Source organism: Rhipicephalus sanguineus, chromosome 11 (assembly GCF_013339695.2).
Source record: "Rhipicephalus sanguineus isolate Rsan-2018 chromosome 11, BIME_Rsan_1.4, whole genome shotgun sequence".
Taxonomy (NCBI): Eukaryota; Metazoa; Arthropoda; class Arachnida; order Ixodida; family Ixodidae; genus Rhipicephalus; species Rhipicephalus sanguineus.
In genome coordinates this window covers 53,638,895-53,658,394 of record NC_051186.1, presented here as the reverse complement: position 1 = coordinate 53,658,394, position 19,500 = coordinate 53,638,895, and the positions used below count along the sequence as shown (strand labels likewise).

The following is a 19,500-nucleotide window of genomic DNA, read 5'->3' as shown; positions in this document are numbered from 1 at the left end:
TGTGCGTTCAAAAACAGTTTCAATCAGAGGACTCCTTGCTAGGGAAGCGATATCAATCAGTACCAACAAACAGCACAATCTCACACAGCTTCTTTACCACCATGTTCGCCATGTTTACCACATGATTTGCCATGTTCACTAAAGCTTACACTGATGATGACGTAACGTTGACACTACACCTTTTCATCAACGCTGTTTGCAACGAGCCATTGTTGTGAGCCAGTGTAACGACACTGCTGAAGGGAAAAATTCCACGTATCGACTCTACAGATCCGTTCAGGGCACAAATGCACTAAGTGCTTGTCCAGTATCCACGAACTTAGAATGTCAAAACGGACACTTCACAGCGAATACAAGGAGCACAAATCGAAGCAAACAGCGCACAGAACTAAAATTAGGAGCGTCTTGGACACGTAGCATCTTGAGAAATGCACATCGCTTGAAATGAATGCGTGGAATGTCGTTACGGAGGAGCAATATTCTGGAACTGTCGCTTTCATCGGCACCCGACGCGAGGTTTTCAGAAATCTAGTACAGACAGTAGCAAAACACCAACCCCAAAAAATGGTAAAGACCCAAAAGTGGTCATTACAGATGATGTAAAATATATTGTGAAAGACAATGAAAGTTGAAAATTCGACGCAAGGTTTAAAAGTGGAATGAAAGAAATGGCCCCAACTTCGAAATTCCGAAAGTACAACTGCTTTCCGAGCGTCACGACAGTTCGTCCTGGGTTATCCCGTGCACTGTAATTCCAGTAGCATGCAACACCTGCCACGCTTTAAAACCAAGGAAATATGGCTGCCAGAGCTTCGCGTTCATCAGCAGAACATGACCAAACGAGGCATGACTGTTGAAGCATGACTCCTCTTCTGAACGTGGACAATTGTAAATGAATGTAAATTAAAGTCAACAGTCACGGAAATGTTGCTCTTTACCCTGTATCCATTGGTTACAACAATAAAGTTTTCGACAAAATTAAAGAGAACTTTGGCCTTGGTGTATATAGGGGCGGTTAGCACGGCAGTTAAGGTAGCATGGAAGTGATGATTATAGTACTACATATGGATTTGTTTGCCTCAAATTCATCCTTATGGCTTCAAACAACTTAGTGAAATGGCAGACTAACCACATTCAAGAAAATATGTTACAATAGCCCAACTTGCAGTGATTATGCGAATGCGCAGATTCTTATTGCTTTCAGTGTTTAGAAGTCGCACACAAGTGTTCTCAAATTTGGAGACGATAAAGGTGGGTAAATTATAGCGAAAGAAGCTGCAAGAAGAACGTACGAAGCCACAAGACTAGACAAATCCAAGTACTACCCGTAATTTCCCACAGTGGCTGAACAACTGCAGTGCAAGAGTTCCCACTAAAAATTCTAGCCGAAAACTTTACGGTTGCACCAACATATTAGTGAACTATACGAGCAGCAAGATATTGAGACTACAGCAAGCCCAGGTCCTGTTACCCAAAGCAACTGTAAATACATAAAAAACTGGACATTACGAATGTACAAAAATATACTTGGTCCATACGCGTATATCGTGAATATGGCAAGCTCTGCAGCAGATGCTGCAAGTTTACTACTGAGAGGAGACCACTGTAAGCTAACTTTAAAGAAGAAAAAAAAGAAAACAACACACACAATGCCAAAATGCAGCCACCCGTTTACAACAAAAGAAAGTGAAGGTTTCTGAAGCTTGGTCCTCCCCCCCCAATCTCCAAAAAAAGAAAAAAAAAAGCTCTCTCGTGCTGGGCTAGAATTAAATTCTCATGAGACACTATGCCTAACCTCAAACAAAAAGCAGCAATCAGGAACTTGGAAAGAAAACAATCTTTGCCGGACAAATTTTCTGCACAAAAAGAGTTCTCACGAGTTTCATAGATTCCACTGCTTCCAAGAGACGGAAGGGGTCACAGACCAGACTAACCGGAACTGCATCGGTAGTCGCGACAAGGGGAGACTCCCAAAGTGAAATGCAAAATAAGGACGTCAAACGCTTTGTAATAGTAGCTCCTGAGCCGGTGTCATCAAACTGCAGTGTTACGTCTACTTTTGTCGCAATGAATATGGGCACTACGTGTGATCCAAACAAATCCAACCCGAGGAAAATGCACAGGCAAATTGCGCTCTCTCAAGAATTATGCGACACCCCAGGCGAAAAATTTTCGCACACTACCTCTCGTCACGGACGCGGAGCACATGGTGCAAAAAAATTCTTCCCCTGTCTTTTTTTTCATCTTTCAGATGTGGCTTTTCTCACAAATGGTGCACAAACCGTCAGCCGAGGACGACAGTTTTGCCAACGTATACAGCTGTGGTGGTCTCGGTAAAACGAGGCAGCATGGAGAATGACTCTGCAACATCGGTGACAGCGGGCCACCTGGTGGCAGTTCTCTGAACTACAAAAAAATATAAAAACGGATTATCTGTCCACTACACGTGGTGTCCACGTGTTAAAGAACACAGGCCTCGCAGCACTCACTAGAATGATAGCTTCTGCGAATGAAATCACTTAGATTTCATTCACGGCGACCGATTCTGAGTAAGCAACAGCAGCTGCAAACGAAGTGGAATGCTTGAGCTTATTGCATTTACAAAATGGTCGTAAATATGACTATGCAACACAAGAGATGAGCCACAAGAATGGTCCAGTGCAGATGGTGTGATCACAGTGTTTGTGTTGCTACAACGCCCCCCTAGCAGTCAGATACGATGCTTCCTTGGAAATGAGACGACCGACGTCAAACAGCGAAGAAAAGAGGCCCAATGGACTAAGCTAGACACCAGGAACGGCATAACTATTCCAGGCTTTGCCTGTTTAATGCCGCTTCTAATAGACCGTGCTGTTTGGTACAATACTGAACGGTAACTTATGACTGCGTCAATGATATGAGATTTGCTCTTGAAGACAAGTGAACTGGAGTAGCCAGCAGTGCAACATGTACAAGAGGAATAGCCACGTTGGTGAAAGCCCTTAAAATAGGAGTGACAGCGGCGCACCATGCTCGAGACCAGAACTAGTATTTGATTTTAAGAAAAATGGCCTACCCAACAACGTAACATTCAGCCAGCAAGCGAACAAATTCACGCAGCTGCGGTCGTCCCTATCACCAAACACCAGCCAAGCAAGGAATCATATCCATGCAGTGACCCCAGCAACACAGTAAGGAGTTTTAGATGATGGGCACGCAAAGTTCCTGTGTGCAAGCTGCCGAGCTAACAAAGGAAACCTAACCGGTTCGCAAGAGAATGCAAACCGAGAGTGGGGCTTTGGAATGCAAAAAACCTTTAGGTTACCAGAAGAGTCGAGATCTACTTTGTTGAGTGAGCTATTTTACTGTTGGCCTCATGTCAATGTTAAGCCGCAAAGTGAATATGAAAACAAGGAATTCTTAGCAGAACAAAACCTCGCTCTATATCCAAGCAGAACGAGTGGCTGCATCATATGCAAATCAGCAGGCTACTGCTTGTCCAATACTGTTGTTCTGAACACGTGCGGAAGAGCAAGTTTAAATCATGGGCTTCAACTTTCAAAAAAAAAAAAACACGGTGGGTTGTGAATTAACGACGTTGCGGAGGGCTTTCCATTAATTTCCACCACCCTGAACTCTTCTTCAACATGGAATGAAGGCATGGTACATGAACGCGCTTCAATTTCCCCCACCAAACACAGCCACGGTAGCCAGGAATCGAACCCGCAACCTCGCACTCGGCTGTACAACATCGCTGCTGGGCCACCGTGGCAAGTTCCAAGAAACTGTAGCATTCCTTGAATATCTTGAAAACAATGCAAATTACGGCACGGACAAGACGAGCTTGAAGGCCACACCACCGTGCTGAACGCACAACTAAGTTTTGTTTGATGCTACAGCACACTTATATACTGACAACCAGTCACCCACGTGACCACTTAACACATGACACATTCACATTTTTACGCTTGTTGGTTGTTTTTTTTTAGGATTCAGAATGGTTGCTTTCTGACGTCATGTGTGAAGTGGTCACATCGGTGACAGGTTGTTAGTACTATATAAGTGCGCTTGTAGTATCAATTAAAATTTAGTTGAGAGTTCAGTGCAGTGTTGTGTACTTCAATGTCCTCTGGTCCATGCCACAATTTGTGCTGCTTTCAAGATGTTCAAGAACCGTTACCAACTAGCCCAGCTGTCAATTCCTAAACTGTAGCACTGTCTTGGCTACAATGGCGAAGTCAGCTCACAATCGCGAGCCGCGCACTTAGAGTGCGCCTTTGTTCGCGGCTTGGCTGGTCGCCACAGCTTCCACTCCAACTCATTCTCGCGCTTCCACGAATCATTGCGGGGATGGCAGCCCGCCACGTCGGTCATCGTTACGTTGTTTCCTGCGAGCCAATCAAATTGCTCGGCTAAAACGCCTGGCCGAAGGTTGAGCGTCTCACTCTGGTGATCAGTGGCAGCAGGATTTGCGACCGGACGGCGTCGTGCGGGGGCCGAGGCGCTTCAGCGACTGATGGTCGTGGTGGCCAACCAGGTGGCAGTCCTCTCGCTGAGCCAGCACTTCCTCCACCAGGCAACGCATGGCTTCGTCTGCAAGGCCGTTCATTATGCGATGAGTGGAATGAAACACACATACTCGACGCGACTGAGGACAAATTGTGGCACACAATTGCTTGACGATCAAATAGTCGACCCGTGTAATAGGTTTCCTTCTGTAGGTTTCCTTCTGTACAAAATTGCTTGCAAATATTGTCTAGATGTGACGTAAACCCTTTGCTGAGGCAGCGCACTACACATTAAATATTTGCATGACCTAAGGAATGTGCAGAAATGCACATTTTCTTTTTAAAAAGCTATTACAATTGCTGCATGTTTCCTGCAACTGCATGCCTCGCAATGCCCCACAAGCTATAGAGAGCTTTCGAGGAGACCATGCAAGCATCTCCAGGTCAGCGACTACTGCCAAGTGAATTTGGAGGGCGTGGTTAGACCTAACGTGGGCAAACCAACTTCTCTTCGAAGCGGTAGTACAGGGCACTTCGAAAAGAGCTGCAGCCAATTGAAGAACACATAGCTTTAACAACTGATCTCTCACTACATCAGTTTATACACCCCACAGGCACGCTTATCACATCATCACATCAATAGGCAGCATTCATATTTGCAGCGTTCGCGCTACGAAGTGTGTGAAGGGGTCGAGCCTTGCTGCATGCAGTACAGCACCAGCTAGACAAGCGGGGTTCAAGCTGAACTTGCTTCTTAAGGCAAAACCCCATATACATGAAAGTCCACGCAATGGAAACACTGTCGCTTAGCTGTTGCTTACCAAACCAAAGCCTAATTTCTAGTGTTTCTGACATGACAGTGGCTACTCTGTAATGAAACTGGAGTGATGCCAGTGGTATCTAACGTAAAGCAATATGTTTTGTTGCAAAAAGAGTTATAAAACATTTCTGGAAGTCTTGCATTAATTATTTTTTTTTGCTTCTGATGTGCGTGAACGTTGGGTTATTTGCTGTTTCTGTTTTCAGTGCCGGCAGTGCATCACTCACATTCATTCTGTTCCAGCTTCTGGCTATTGGCTAGTCGGTCATACACCTTCTCGGCGTATAATGATATGCAGATGCATTTAATGGGAAGGTTATTTTCCCTAGCAAGTTGTAATTGCGCTATTACGTTGCTAACAGTACGAGACAATCTGAAATACCATTGCAGTAAAAACACCAATGTGTTCATTCTTATACAGCGCAGATTGTTTGGTAACTTCGGCATTCGGACCATTACCAGTTATCACACTTGCACAATTATCATTCGTAATAACCTCAGAAGCACGAGTAGCGCTGGTACAGTGTTACCCAGAGTTGCCAGTTCCATTTATAATAAGCAGATTTCAGCTTCTTTTCTCACTGAATAACTGGGATAACTTTCCAGTCCCTTGTGTTTTTTGGGCTTAGTTGCTTTTTTCCTACAAATATGGTTGTTTTACTGCTCCTCACGTTCATTAACAGAGTGTTTGTCATTGACATGTGTAGTTGAGCGTTGAAATCAAACATAGGTGGGGAAAATCGACAACTAACTTTTATTCATGCACTGGCAAACGTGCAATCAACAGAGTGGAGACTATGTCAAAAAGTAAATATGTGCTTTTGTTTGTAGCTATGCATATTTTCGCTGTACATAAAAATCACTTATATTTTTCTACGTTCCCTTCGTATCTGAGCAACGTTTTGATTACAATTTAAAATATTTTATTGCGATAGCAATTATATGGACAGTCTTGGCTGCTTTTTGCCGTCCCCGTCGCCGCCGTCATGCACCGTATATGTATATGTGTATATATATATATATAAAAAAAAAGCCACAAAGAAAAATAATTCAGAAAAACTTTCCAACGCGCGGAATAGAACGGGCAACCTCTTGTTTTGCAGCGAGCGGAGTTAGACGGTTAGGCCATGAACAGTGCAGTCTTCCAGCCTGCTAACCCGGCAAGCTATTTATATACACCATATACTTCAGCATGCTTTCTTAGTCCCCACATAGATGGCGCGATGTGCGCGCATGGCGCGCTTTAAGGATCGTCGCCCCGCTCCTGCGAACGCCATTGCTCTTCACCCTATAGGGCGTGGTCGCCTTCGTGCGCTTATCCCGAGGAAAGAAAGGGCGGCCGGTGGGGTGGAGCGGGGGGTACGAAGGTCACTTTGCTCGCTGCAGCGGTTGCATTTGCGAAAGGAGCGCGCTGTTCAAACAGAAATAAGTAACAACTGTGACAATTAGTTCGCGCTCGTCCTTTGTGTAACTGTTAGTTCGTTTCGTGTGTCCTGCTTTATGTTTGAGCAGTGCGCTTCAAGTGTCGAGCTGTGACGCATTAGTTCGCGCTCGTCCTGTGTGCGTCTTTTCATGCGTCCTGTGGGCTCAAGCGACACGCTGGCAATTTCGAGCTGCTTTCCGTTCTTTGCGTTACATTCCAATTTATTGCTATCGCATTCATTGCTTCGCCGTTGCGGCGAAACTGTGACTTTTTTCAGGAATGAACAGATTTATTAAGCTCCCACTTGTTTTGGGCTTCTTCGCAGATATGACGTTACTCTTTTTGTCCTTCTTTTGGGATGATTATTTGCTTGTTAGCTCGGCAGCACCTGGAAACTCTTTCTACACAATCATGAATGGTGAATACGCAGTTCTGAACGCACGCGGCGAAGACAAAACTACTGCATGTCGCAGCTCTGACCCCAGTTGCTATCGATAGGATCATAAAGCCCACGCAGTTCAAGTACGACGAGCAATATCAAAAAGGTCACAGTTTCGCCGCAAGGGCGAAGCAATGAATGCAATAGCAAGAAGAGCGGCCCGTGATGGGCGCGCTGCTACGCTGCAAAAACATTGTCCAGCACAGTTGGAGGAGCTGGCCCCAGATTCGCCTTCGCTGCGGCACATACAGACACCAGCTCCTGTCGTGCTTGACACGCCTACAGTGCAGGCCCCGGAAGAAGCCAAGGTATTCATCACTGTGCTAGACGACGAATTTCATGAGGGACACAACCTCGGCGCTGAAGACACTCGCAGCATCCTCTCCAGCGAGAGCAACGCAGAAGACCGCGGGGAAGACACCGACACCGGCCGCGAGCAGAGTTTTCCGCCGAGTATCTCAAATTCCGCGAATGTTGCCCAGTCATTAATCTCGGAGCCCATTGAAATACTATCTTCTTTCCCTAAGAAGCCTGCTGTAGAACCCCCAGCCAAGGCACCCAGTGAGCCTTCTCGGATGCTGGTCCGGCAAGCTTCTTTGGCCGTGCCGCGTCTGCCGCTTTCTCCACGACATGGCCGAAGCCCGCCGCGAAATGTATCTATGGCAGCAGTCCACAAGACGTCCCTGCGTAGCCGAGACCGACTACAACGATGTAGCCAGTCTCGCCCTCCAGATACACTTCTGGCAGATCCCCGAACGAAATCGCAGCGTGGCCGGGACAGACCACTGAGATGTAGTCAATGCCGCCCACCGGAAGCGTCATCGGGAAAGCTCCAAGCCAAGCCCCAGCATTGTAGAGAACGACCACAGCGACACAGCCAGCATCGGCCACCAGAGACATTGTCGGTGACTTCGCCCTTTCGCAGTCATGGCCGAGTGTCATGACGATGAGCGGCAGACTATAGCTTCGGCCCTCGTGCTTCACCAACACAAGGAAGAGAGGAACGAAGTTTAGAATAAGAACAGCCGGCCCGCAGCAAGGGTGCTGTCTTTTCTTCCTTACAATGCATACATACATACTTATACATATACGGTGCATGACGGCGACAGCAAGATCCAGCTGAGACTGTCCATATAACTGCTACCGCAATAAAATGAAACAAGTTTGCCACAGCCGCTTAAGCCTTGGTCGCCAATGCGATAGTGGCAGATTGTGAATGGCTTTTTTTTTGCTCACTTATGTTGATGTCTTCCTTAGCCGAGGTAGGGAACCACCCAGTGAATCCATGCTCCTGGCAGAAGTTGCTGAGAAAGCGGGCATTGGGAGGCTGGGAGCCCAGGTCGCACTTGTTGGCCATCAGAAGCACGGGCAGGGGCCGTCCGTTTGGCAGCTCCACCTTGGCAGTGAGGTCGGCCTTCCACTGCATGGCAGGGTATGTAACCATAAGTATCGGCCAACTTGGTTCACTTGTCCTTTCACAGTGTCGAGCAAGACCGCAGATGCCTTAGACCAGAGGCCACATCCTTAAAACCAATCTGATGTAAGATTACAGCTGCCAGAGGCCACATCCTTCAAACCAATCTGATGTAAGATTCTCAACACCACTGCGGCTGCCAGGGGCATGGCCAGAAATTTTTTTACAAGGACGGGGGGTCCTATTCCTCTTTATGTATGCAGTGATGTGATTGACCAAAGCCACTTCAGTGCTCAGCACAGCTTCTGGAGCAGCTGAAACCTCGCTTTGGAGGGGCACGACATTTCAGAGCCTTTACCAAGCGCACATTTTTAAATGCAAATATCTGCCTCGAAGCTGGAGCAGTTTTACCACGTTTAACAAAACCAATTTATGCACAAATAACGCTTGTTTACTTAGAATACCCCAAAAGATGAAATTATGTCGCTGCTTTTTGTATATCTATGGACAGCCCCAGGTTTCACAAGCCCCGCAACCTCACGCCAACTAAGATTTTTCCGGAATCAACACCATACGTGATATGAATATAACTTTCTCCGCTGCTTTAGTTGCAGTACTGGAAGCACAAGCTGTGTAAATTTTAGGGGTGTGCGAATATGAAATTTTTCGAATACGAATCGAATACGAATACCCACCTTCGAATATCGAATCGAATATCGAATATCAAAGGAAAAATGCCTCCACAGTAACAATATTTTATTTAACATGTAGCTATTTAAAAAAGAAAAACATTAACAGCCTGACTGGCAAGAAAACATACACTGCTATCTCCAGAACACAATGTCCAGGCTAGCACAATGCACATCACAACGCAAGCAAATATTACGGCACAATGAAAGTAATGACTAGATATTATCATGAAGAAATATGAGTTGCTCCACATGATCAGGCAGCAGGCGCTCCCTTCTAGCAGAGACAACCCCCCCCCCCCCGCCACTGAATAGGCACGCTCGCTTGGAACAGAAGTGGCTGGTATAGGGCTTATGATAAGGTCCTTACATGGGGTTACATGGGGCAAAGCTTTGCCAGACTGGGGTATCTGAAGGTGCCTACAGTCCACCACCAGTCACATGGGTCACTGTCTTTCTTCAGAAGTGGTCCCGCATAGTGAACGAGTGGTAGTGCGGCACGTTACGGCCGCATAATATTGAAAATGTACGGTTACATGATCGCCAACAGCGCTGCACGTCGGAGATGCACCAGCAATAAATAATGCGTATTGCGGCGCTCGTCGCAGGCAGATATCGTGCCTCCGTGTACTTACGATGTGTATCGCTCCTCTCGGCAACGTTTTTAGCTATACGAACGCAGCAGAATGTGGAAGACGAGTTATTTTATGCATGATAATCGAATCGCAGATTCGAATTTTTTCGAATATTCGAAGTTATCGAATATTCGAAACTTTTCGAATACACGATTTTCGAATCGAATACGAATATCTCGAATGTAATATTCGACGAATATTCGAAACTTTCGAATATTCGCACACCCCTAGTAAATTTTCCATGCACTCTGTTTACTAACCAGAAGAACTATTCTGATGACGTATGCACTTTCAGAACAACCTAGGCCTTGGTTGCAAGGTGAAGGGACCGCTGTTGTGCTTTATGGAGAGAATCGTAAGGATCCTCGTTCATGAGCAGTTAATAAAATACAGAGTTTCAAAATTTGTTCCTTTCTGCCCGAAATCTAATTTGTGCTTCATAAAATTTACAGTAATGGGAGGCTTCATATTTAACTTTAACAAGTTCTCAAACATGAACTGTTGCTGCTGTTGAGAAAGAGAACCGAGATGCTAGGACAATATCCTTGCTCAGGTAAATTCCAGTCCACTGCAGCGCATGGAATTGCTGATAAAATATGGCAACTGTATCATCAGACTTTAAAAAAAGTCACAGTTTCACCACAAGGGCGAAGCAAAGAATGTGACAGCAACAAATTGTAGTGTCACACGAAAACTCATTGATATTGTGTCTAACAAAGAAAAACTAGCCCTTAAAAGCCATCTTCTTTCCTTCAATGTTACACGAAGTGAGGCTGGCAGTTAACTGTTTTGTATCCAATCTCGCGTAACTACAAAACGCTGGTCTAAGAGAATACGGCCGCTCCAGGGAGATATGCTCTTCGCATAGTCACTTCGTGTTGAGAGCGCAGGACGTAGAAGGGTATACGAGCCACCCGCAGTGATGGCTGTCGAGATAGCGCGAGGGCCAGCGATCACGACCGCGCCCTTAGATTCAAAGTGGCTGCTTGCGCGACAACCCCCCCCCCCCCGCCCCACCACCTCATGTCTTTTCATGGCCGTTAAATACGGGGCGTTTCCTGTCTGCTTCCAAGGCAGGCCTCCCGAGCAAGGTGATGTTATCGTATGCACCCTCCGAGCCACCGAAATGGCCCGGCTCGCGCGCTTTTACCCGCGGTAGAACGTACGATGCACGGGGGGACCTTATCCATTTGGACTTCATACCGGAAAAACATAACGGCGACGGCGACGGCAAAAACCCATCGAGACTGTCCATATAATTGCTATCGCAATAAATTAAGCATCATGCATCAACTTTCATAGAAATGGATTACAACAAATAGTACTACAATTTGTTGTACTACAAATGTTGCAACAGGGCATATGGCAGAAGACCCCCCCCCCTTATTTTAAAACATCAGTGACCTCTTAAATTTACAGGAGAAATAGAGATCACCTATGCATTGAAACAACTTTAAATGTGCGGCTCATCTAATAATGGCATGAGTACACGATAACAACGGCATTCCATGTAGGTGTACTGGCTATGCAAGAAAGAAAAAAAAAAGCGCACACTATCTGTCAATCTGAAGTTAAAAACAGACCAGCCACAGCTGTGGCCAATCTGTTGCACATAGCAGTGAGAAAAGGAAGTACAAACCTTCAACACGGAGTGAAGGGTCGCTGGCCTGCAAAAGAAAGAAAAAAAACAGACAAGAAATTATGATCACGCTAAAGCAGCTGCGCCAAAAAAAAAGTGGAATGTTTTAACTCGCGATGAGCAGGAGATTCACGAACACGTGGAAGTTGCTCGCTCTACACAACAGTGTCTACAGCGTCGCAAGATTCCCAGAAAAGTGCAGCAATTAGCATATTTTTTACTGTGTCATGTACAGGACGTACTAACAACCGCCAAAAAAAAATCACATGTAATTTTTTTTATCACGTGTAACAGACAGCCCATTCCATTCCTTGGAATGAGTTACTTGTAACATTATATGTACGCACATCAAAATGTATAACCAAACATATTAGCAAGACTTACCCAACTAAGTTACCGCACATACTGCAATTTACAAATTTTAGCTGGCGAGTTCTCAAGGCTTATCGACTTCAAACAAATTCAGGAGATTACACCAGTGTCAAGACACCAACGAAGTACTCCTAGATTGTTGTTTAAGTTATTTTGGTATTTTTAAAGCATAAAACAGTACTTCTGTTAAATTAATTGTAACAGTGCATTTTTACGATGAACCTGATGGTGCATGTCTCAGAAATGGTGCAATCTCTAGAAACAATGCAAAAGTGGATCCTGCCCGTGAAAGTTGGTAGACTGCGATATGTGTTGCAAGGTAATCAGCACTGAAAACATTAATTACTAAAATTGCTTAACTATGGTCCTTTATAAGTTTATCTTTCTCATGCTAGTAATGTCCATTGCTTCGAGTAATTCAATTGAAGGACTCAAATCATGCTTTATGCAGCCAGAATCTCTTAAGCCTTTTAGTAGTAGCAGCAACAAACTTGACTGGATAAACTTGCTCAAAGCATGCACAGAAGTCAACACACTTGTCTAGAATGCTGGAACGCCACACTCCGGCAAGTTCCAGAGCCGCATATACCGATAACAAGTTGTTTGAAATATCCCACACTTAAGCATTCATCCGTAGCGGCCTTGCATGCTATAACATGGCCTCTTTCAAACCACGTGTAGTCGGCAAACGGCGTCAATGCAGTCCAGAGCTTGCCAATTCCAGTGTTCTAGACATGTGCATTGATCTCTGCACACCTGTAGTGTACTTTCACAACCATAAGTATGCATGTCCTTCCACGAATGTTACAGTTCTTAGAACAAGCTTCATACTTCAAGAGATACAGCACAGGACACGATTTATGGCTGTGTAAACTTACCTTGACAAGTCGTAGACGATCACAGCAGCAGTGCTAAAAGAAAGAAAAGATGAGAGAGCAATCGTGAAGTGAACTTAACACTGTGAGAGTTTTCACCATACATGCACAGCATCACCTAAAAGGCACCAAAGGGTTTTCATAGTACATGTACGACATCGCCTGTATGTTTAAAACGCGCACTTTTTTAGATCATTTCTCTTAGAGCTTGGCATGTGCTGCCACACTTCGGGAATATGTAGAATTTTTTTCATGCGCCGATGTCTCCCCCCCCCATTGTTTTTTTCTTTCCAAAGTGGTAAGCCGGCTTTCGCTTACTCGTCCGAGCGCATGGTGTGGCTGGTTTTGGTTTCGCCCTTCGGGTGGTTATCGCTTCTTGCACCCACAAAGCTGATGGCTGTCTGGTTTATAATCTCTGAAAGGGTGACCGCTTGTTACTCTCTCATTTATTGCTCGCCGGGGCATGATTACATCTGTTTCCATGCAGCGCTAAGTTACACAAACCATGCTGCCATGGTTGCGTTTCCCGTTTTGGGGACTCGAAAAACTAACACCGTCTTGTCGGCAATGAGACGAAGGATTGCTATAGCTTTTTCACTCGTTTTGTTTTCAGGATGGGCGCACAACCACGCAGTTTTCTTCCGTGCGCTCACTTACGCAGTTCGCTGGTGCTATGGAAGCGCACCGGTTGCTCTGCTGCTAGCAAGACAAGCGGCGATTCTTCCGATGTGGACTATTTCCCAAGTGTATTTTTGTATGTCTCTGAGCTATGTTTATTACAACACTGTGGTTGTAACACAAGAAATGATTGTTTTGTCACTTTACGGTCATACAAAAAAATTTTAGACAATTTTTTTTTTCCTGAAATAGAATCGTCTGAAGAACTTAATTCAGCAATAAAAAAAATACAAACTTTTGAAGTGCATTTCGCAAAAAAATTCGACCCTCATAGGGTTAATGTATTGACAAGCAAGTGGTCACACTTACGCGTACTTGTAGTACACCCGTGTCATGTATCCAAAGCGTTCATGTCCGGCGATGTCCCTAGTGCAGAAGAAAAAGTTACGTGTAGCGAATGGCAGCATATGTTCGCGTCTTTCATTGCAACCAATACTCACCACAGCTGTAGGGTTATGTGCTTGTTGCCATTATAGACGAGGTGCTTTAGAAAGAAGTCCACACCAATGGTGATCTTGTAGGCCGGATTGAACACACCTGCCAACAACACCGCGGTGAAATGCATTTGGATCAGAAGCGTAAACGATAATGAGAGCAACAATGCATCTATTTCTTTTTATACAGTACAGTTATTACAAAGAATTTCTTTAAAATTGACGAGCCATTCCACTCAATGACAGTGGATGACCAGTGAAACTGTTTAGCACACAACACAGAGTTGACACAGAATTTCGAAACATGGCCATCACACACCCTGCAACTAAATCTGAAATGTATGTCTAGGAAGTCCCTTTTGAATTTAGCACATGCTACCTTAAACTTTTCCATTTGAGCAGCATGTGTCGCAATATGTGTCGTCTTGTCTGGCTTGCTGCATGCACATGGCATTTTGTGTACAATCTTGACGTGTTTGCCGCCCGTGGGTTTTCTTCATTCTTAGTGGACCAGTAGCGAGTAATGGGGTTTGGCCAATTTCTGTGGTGCACACATTTTTGCCTACGGGCAATGCAGATAGCGCACATGCCCTAGCAATAGACACCTTGGCTGTAATATACCAGCAATGCGACAAACTGATATGACAGTGCTTGGGGCACAGAATGAAACACAATAAAAATTGTTTTGATGCAGGTTTGACTGATCGGTCCAGTGTGCAACTTGGGACATAAGCGACACTGCAATGAAAGATTGCAGATTAGTTTTTACCAACTAGGATACTTTAACAGGCAACCAAAGCTCAGCTTATTTTGTGCCGCCATGGCTTGAAATCAAACCCACAACCTTCTGCTCAGCAACACAGCACCGATGCACTAAGGTGGATATGAGACACTAGAATTGGATTTTAAACAAGGAAATAATGTGAATACACTAGGAGAATACAATGTGCAGTTGTGAGCTATACATTCCAAAAAAGACAGAAAAAAAGATTCCAAAGATACACGCACCTTCTGTATAACGCCGGATTAACGATGTCTTTCCTGCAATAAATTAAAGGTAAGTTACCGATACAGTACCACTCTCTTCATTCAATAAAATCCTAAAGAACAAGTCCAAGTTCTAAAATTACACATCACCTTAGATAATACACTCATCATGCAGCATAAATAACAATAAGCTGAAAACTGGCTGAAGGACCAGATTTTTTTGTTAGTGAATGACATAGATAATGAAGCCAAGGGAAGTATTTCATCGCTTCATTATCTGTTGCCTTCATGCGGTCAAGTAATTATGCTGAGAAGATGAAACCAAATGCAAAAGGCAGCAAACAGAACCTACACAGTGCACAGACTATCCACCATGATTGGAACCCAAGTCTTTTTACCAGTACATACACTACCTCCATACACACACAGAACTGCACAATGTGGAAAGAAAGGGTCACTGAACATATTTATCTGTGCAACACAGTTGAGATGTTGCAAGCATCTTATTGCCCTCCGAATAGTGAAAGGCCCATTGGGAAATTATCCTTTGCGGATTTCCAGAGCACAAAACATAGAACAATTGAGGCTGGCATAAGAGAAGTGTAAGGACTTTACGTTTCAGTTGAAAGGAACTCTCACTCATTACATCAAAGCACGAGTCGTTCTCCATAGAACTTTGCATGCTCACTTAAAACATAGCTTTAGATTTTACTTCCTCTCAACTGTAATGTTGAAAAAAAGCAGGTGCCCGTTGTACATGATAGCAGTGGCAGTATATGCTGTAGCGATGGAACATCATCTAGGCCGGATGTGTAATTATTGACAATACTGCTTGCCTTGGCAACTACTGTATTGCAGTGCTAAACTAACAGACCTCTCCCAAAACTAATCAGCAATGCGATATTCAAGAACTGATGCTCGCTTACCAACACCAAAGTCGCCAATAACGAGCACTTTGAAGAGGAGGTCTTCAATGTCATACTTCGTAGAGTCAAATGATCCGCTCTGCCTGTTTGCTTCTTTCAGTGATGACATGTTCGTAACCTGAAAAAAAAATAATTTACGAATGCAAGGAAGTGTGAAGAGTGGGCACATGTTCGACGCCAGCCCAGTTATCATTTTGGAGAAGTTCAGATGGACAGTTTCACACCTTGGTCATACGCTACATTTTTGATCGCGATCGAAAGTGCACAGCGTGACAACCGTATGCAATTATGGAATCCCGCAGCTTCACTCACACTTCTATGCTGGCGCACACGATAATGGAGGACATCCAGCTACTTTACTTACCACCCGCGATTCTCCAAGAAGTTTCTGGCACAACGTCCCCTATTAAAATTACGCAACCGAAACAAGAATCAAACCGACGACCTCGATCCAGCTTAACTGGCGCGTGCGACAAGCGATGCGCAAAAGATTTGTTGCGTGAAACTAGTAAAACAAATGCGGAATGTAAAGTATTATGGGCCCCTCATTTCGCTCCTCGTGAGAGGAAGGGAAAAGGAAAGCTAAGCGACCACTACCGCACAGCTGGAAACCGTCTCAGTGCCAATTGTTACGAGTTTCGCAAAGGTATTACTGGTCGAAACACTGCAGGCTTTCGCTGAACAGTGCAAAGACAGTCATCTATTGGCCATTACGGAGCGCTCCCGACGGTGCAATCAGGGGCAGGAAAGTCATGCATTGGGAGATAAAAAGGTCTCATAGCGATAATCGGGCTTTAATATCGGCCTCCGCTCGCAGCGAAAGTACGGCTTCTCAAGGCTGCCAGCGTGGCCGTGAACAGAAAGTTTTGAAAAGCGCCGTAAGAAAGTCCCGCTACTTCTTAGGAATGCTCCCTCTTCTTGAACCCGACAACAACAATACGCTCGACATTTCAGCGAGCTAAAATGAGAAGTTACCTTGGTGAGGAGGATCCATGAGAAAAGAAACGATGTTTATCGGAGAATACAGGTGGCAGTGACTAAATCCAATACTCGTAGCCGCATCGTGCTACTTCGGCGCGCTTATTGACTTCTTTATACGCTAAAGAATGCGCGCTCACAAACACACATACGCTGCTACCTGCTGCTGCTACACACAACGACACACACACGTGTCTCAGCGTTCTCATGAGTCATCTGGCGACCAACAGCCAATAGGAATCGCGCTCGCTCGAAATGGTTGGATTAAGTGTTCTCTGATTGGATGGCGGGGCTACGACATCTATGACGAAAGCGCAAAGAGCGTGACGACGCGAGGGACACGTTTTTCATATTGCTGCAGTTCCTGAAACGCTAGCTCACTGTATCTGAACGAGGTGGCACTGGACAACTTTCTGTAATTTTTTTCTATCATTAAGCATTGCGGGAAGTTCTTTAAATTGAAAAAAAAGAGAGAGGAAGGAAAAGAAAGAAACAAACACAGTCCCGCAGCTTGCGAAAACGAAACCGAAAGTGAAACTGGGCAGCGTAATGTTTCACGTGTTGTAGTCCTCCCATGCCCCTCGTCACTGTAACAACTGTAATGCTAGTAGAGTACACGTGTAATGTGTTTTCCCCAAAGATCAATGCAGCAGCCACATAAAAGAAAGCTTTGTCTCTGAGCGGTGTGGGCATGTGTATGTAAATACAGATGAAAGCGTGTCGTGCCGGCATTTCACCGGGTGCTTGGTTACGCGGGGCAACGGTTGTGGCATGTGCGAGAAAAAAAATAAAGTGACGTAGGCTTCAACGGGTGTGATGGGAGAGAGAAAGAGCTTTTATTTAGTGAAAATTTATTTTTCACGGAGAGGTACCGTACAGGCGGTGTGAGGAGCGGTCGTTCCTGGAACTGACGCTTGTAAACTTTGCGTTGCGCTTAGTTCATGAAGCACATGAACAGTAACACAGAAATGACCCTTTGAACGAAAACGCACGACTCGGGTGGAAAGTGACTGCGCAGGCGCGCTGATCAACACGAGCGTTTCCTGCTTCGTCTATGCCGGTAATCTGATATAAATTATTAACGAATGTGTTTTTTTTTTTTGCCTAACCGTGGCAACAGCTGAGCACTCATCGACTTGTTCCACTTGTCAGGCGTGGTGAAGTTCAGGGCACAATACGCATCGAAAATCGGCAGTTGATAACGACAACACGTGGCCGGCTAGATCATTATCAGGCTATCCGGTATCTATCGATATCGATACGCAGAGGCGCAGCCACGTAATCATAGGATAAACGGGAAATTAACGCAATCGCCACGCTTGCCGCCATGCCGCGCCACCGCCCATTGTGAGCGCTGCTGTCGTCGTCACCATCACGTGACTCGACCCTAGGCCAGGCCGCGCTGGAAGTCGGAAGCCTTTGTCACTCGCTGTGTGGGCCGCCGGTATTTGTCGGTACCAACTGCTAAAAGTAGTTTGGAAAGAAGCTGTTCTTGTAAGTAAGTATCGACATTTATCTCGTTTCAGTCGTAGTCGTTTGCCGAACCGCGTATTGATTGATTATAGCTCGCGTTACAACGCAGTAAGTGCGCCGGCAACATGGCGCCTCATTGACGCCTTTGTTCGGCTCGAATAATGCCGACGTGGTAGCTTTTGCTAAAGCTAACGTTGAACCAAGTAGCTACGGGACACGGCTGATTTAGATCGAGCTCTTTTGTTTAATACGCGGGCTAGGGTTGTGTGTCATCGGTACGTGTTGTAACCCTGCGTGTGCCTCTCACGGCGCGGAAAAAGCCAGTCCACCATCTTGGCTGGGGGCGAATGCCGTTCCGCACGGCACGCACATTTTTGTACCGGCGCACATATCGATTTCTATCTCGGTCCTTGCGCTGGAATTGCGCATTTAGGTCGCCAGTGCCGTCGCCGCCCAGTGAGCTTCTTTTCCGCGTCGTAACTCCTTCCCTTCGACTGTATTCGTTTCATACATTCTTACACGCGCTTTGATTGCATACGTAATCGTTGGAAGAAAAGTGAACTCGTGGCAGAAAGTTGCGCGGCAGCTGTTACGAGGACTAACGTATTGCGCTTTCTTTCTTCTAGGTTAGCGAAGCAAGCGACAAAATGGTGAGTCTAGTTGCTTTTGTATTTATATTCTCTCTAGATTCAGTCGCCACGTGCGATTTTCTTTTTATTCGAATCAATTGGTACTTGCTCCTAATAGCGTGATTCAGCACAGGGGGGTGGTGTTCTTAAGCCTTAAAGCTCTCCGTTGCTAAGCGGTGGTTGTGAAAATGGACTTTAGGTTAAGCACTATACGTATTCAATTTGATAAACTCCACTCGGAGCTGTATGACGGGTCCCCGAGTTACTATTTGGCCCTCTGAAGAAGCACCGCATGTGTTACGGAAGCTATAGCAACGGCGCTTCGATGAACAAGGTTGCGTTGCATCACGAGGCCGCGTTCTCTGCTTCGTACAGAGAAATTTCCATCAATACTTTTTTTTTAAGTCGGGCAATGCTGCCGAGCGCTCGTGATTTGCGTAATTTTTTAAGCATGTGTAAATACATTCAAGGGCGCGTTCTAGCGTAACGTCTAGTGTGTGTTCCACTGAGACCGTATGCAGGCACTGTGCTCACGTCACAAGCCCACGTGGTCAGCATCGGTTCGCGTGTGCGAAATCTACGCGTGCTGTGTAGTGCTCGCG

The 19,500-nt window shown here is 45.4% G+C and overlaps 1 protein-coding gene across 2 annotated transcripts in view; it reads right to left on the bottom strand.

Moving 5' to 3' along the window:
* LOC119373459 (ras-related protein Rab-32B) overlaps positions 1–17,014 on the bottom strand; it is a 57,374-nt gene extending 40,360 nt beyond the window's left edge. Inside the window, exons 1-9 of one of the 2 annotated variants that reach the window (XM_037643488.2) lie at positions 16,794–17,014; positions 15,819–15,936; positions 14,914–14,946; positions 13,912–14,008; positions 13,781–13,837; positions 12,797–12,829; positions 11,547–11,574; positions 8,406–8,589; positions 4,499–4,572 (exon numbers count right to left, since the gene is read on the bottom strand). In XM_037643488.2, the coding sequence (XP_037499416.2) occupies positions 4,499–4,572; positions 8,406–8,589; positions 11,547–11,574; positions 12,797–12,829; positions 13,781–13,837; positions 13,912–14,008; positions 14,914–14,946; positions 15,819–15,927 (615 nt within the window). In that variant the 5' untranslated portion in view covers positions 15,928–15,936; positions 16,794–17,014. The remainder of the gene's footprint in view (positions 1–4,498; positions 4,573–8,405; positions 8,590–11,546; positions 11,575–12,796; positions 12,830–13,780; positions 13,838–13,911; positions 14,009–14,913; positions 14,947–15,818; positions 15,937–16,793) is intronic. The other variant, XM_049410823.1, reaches the window with a different exon arrangement.
* Positions 17,015–19,500: the final 2,486 nt, after the last annotated feature.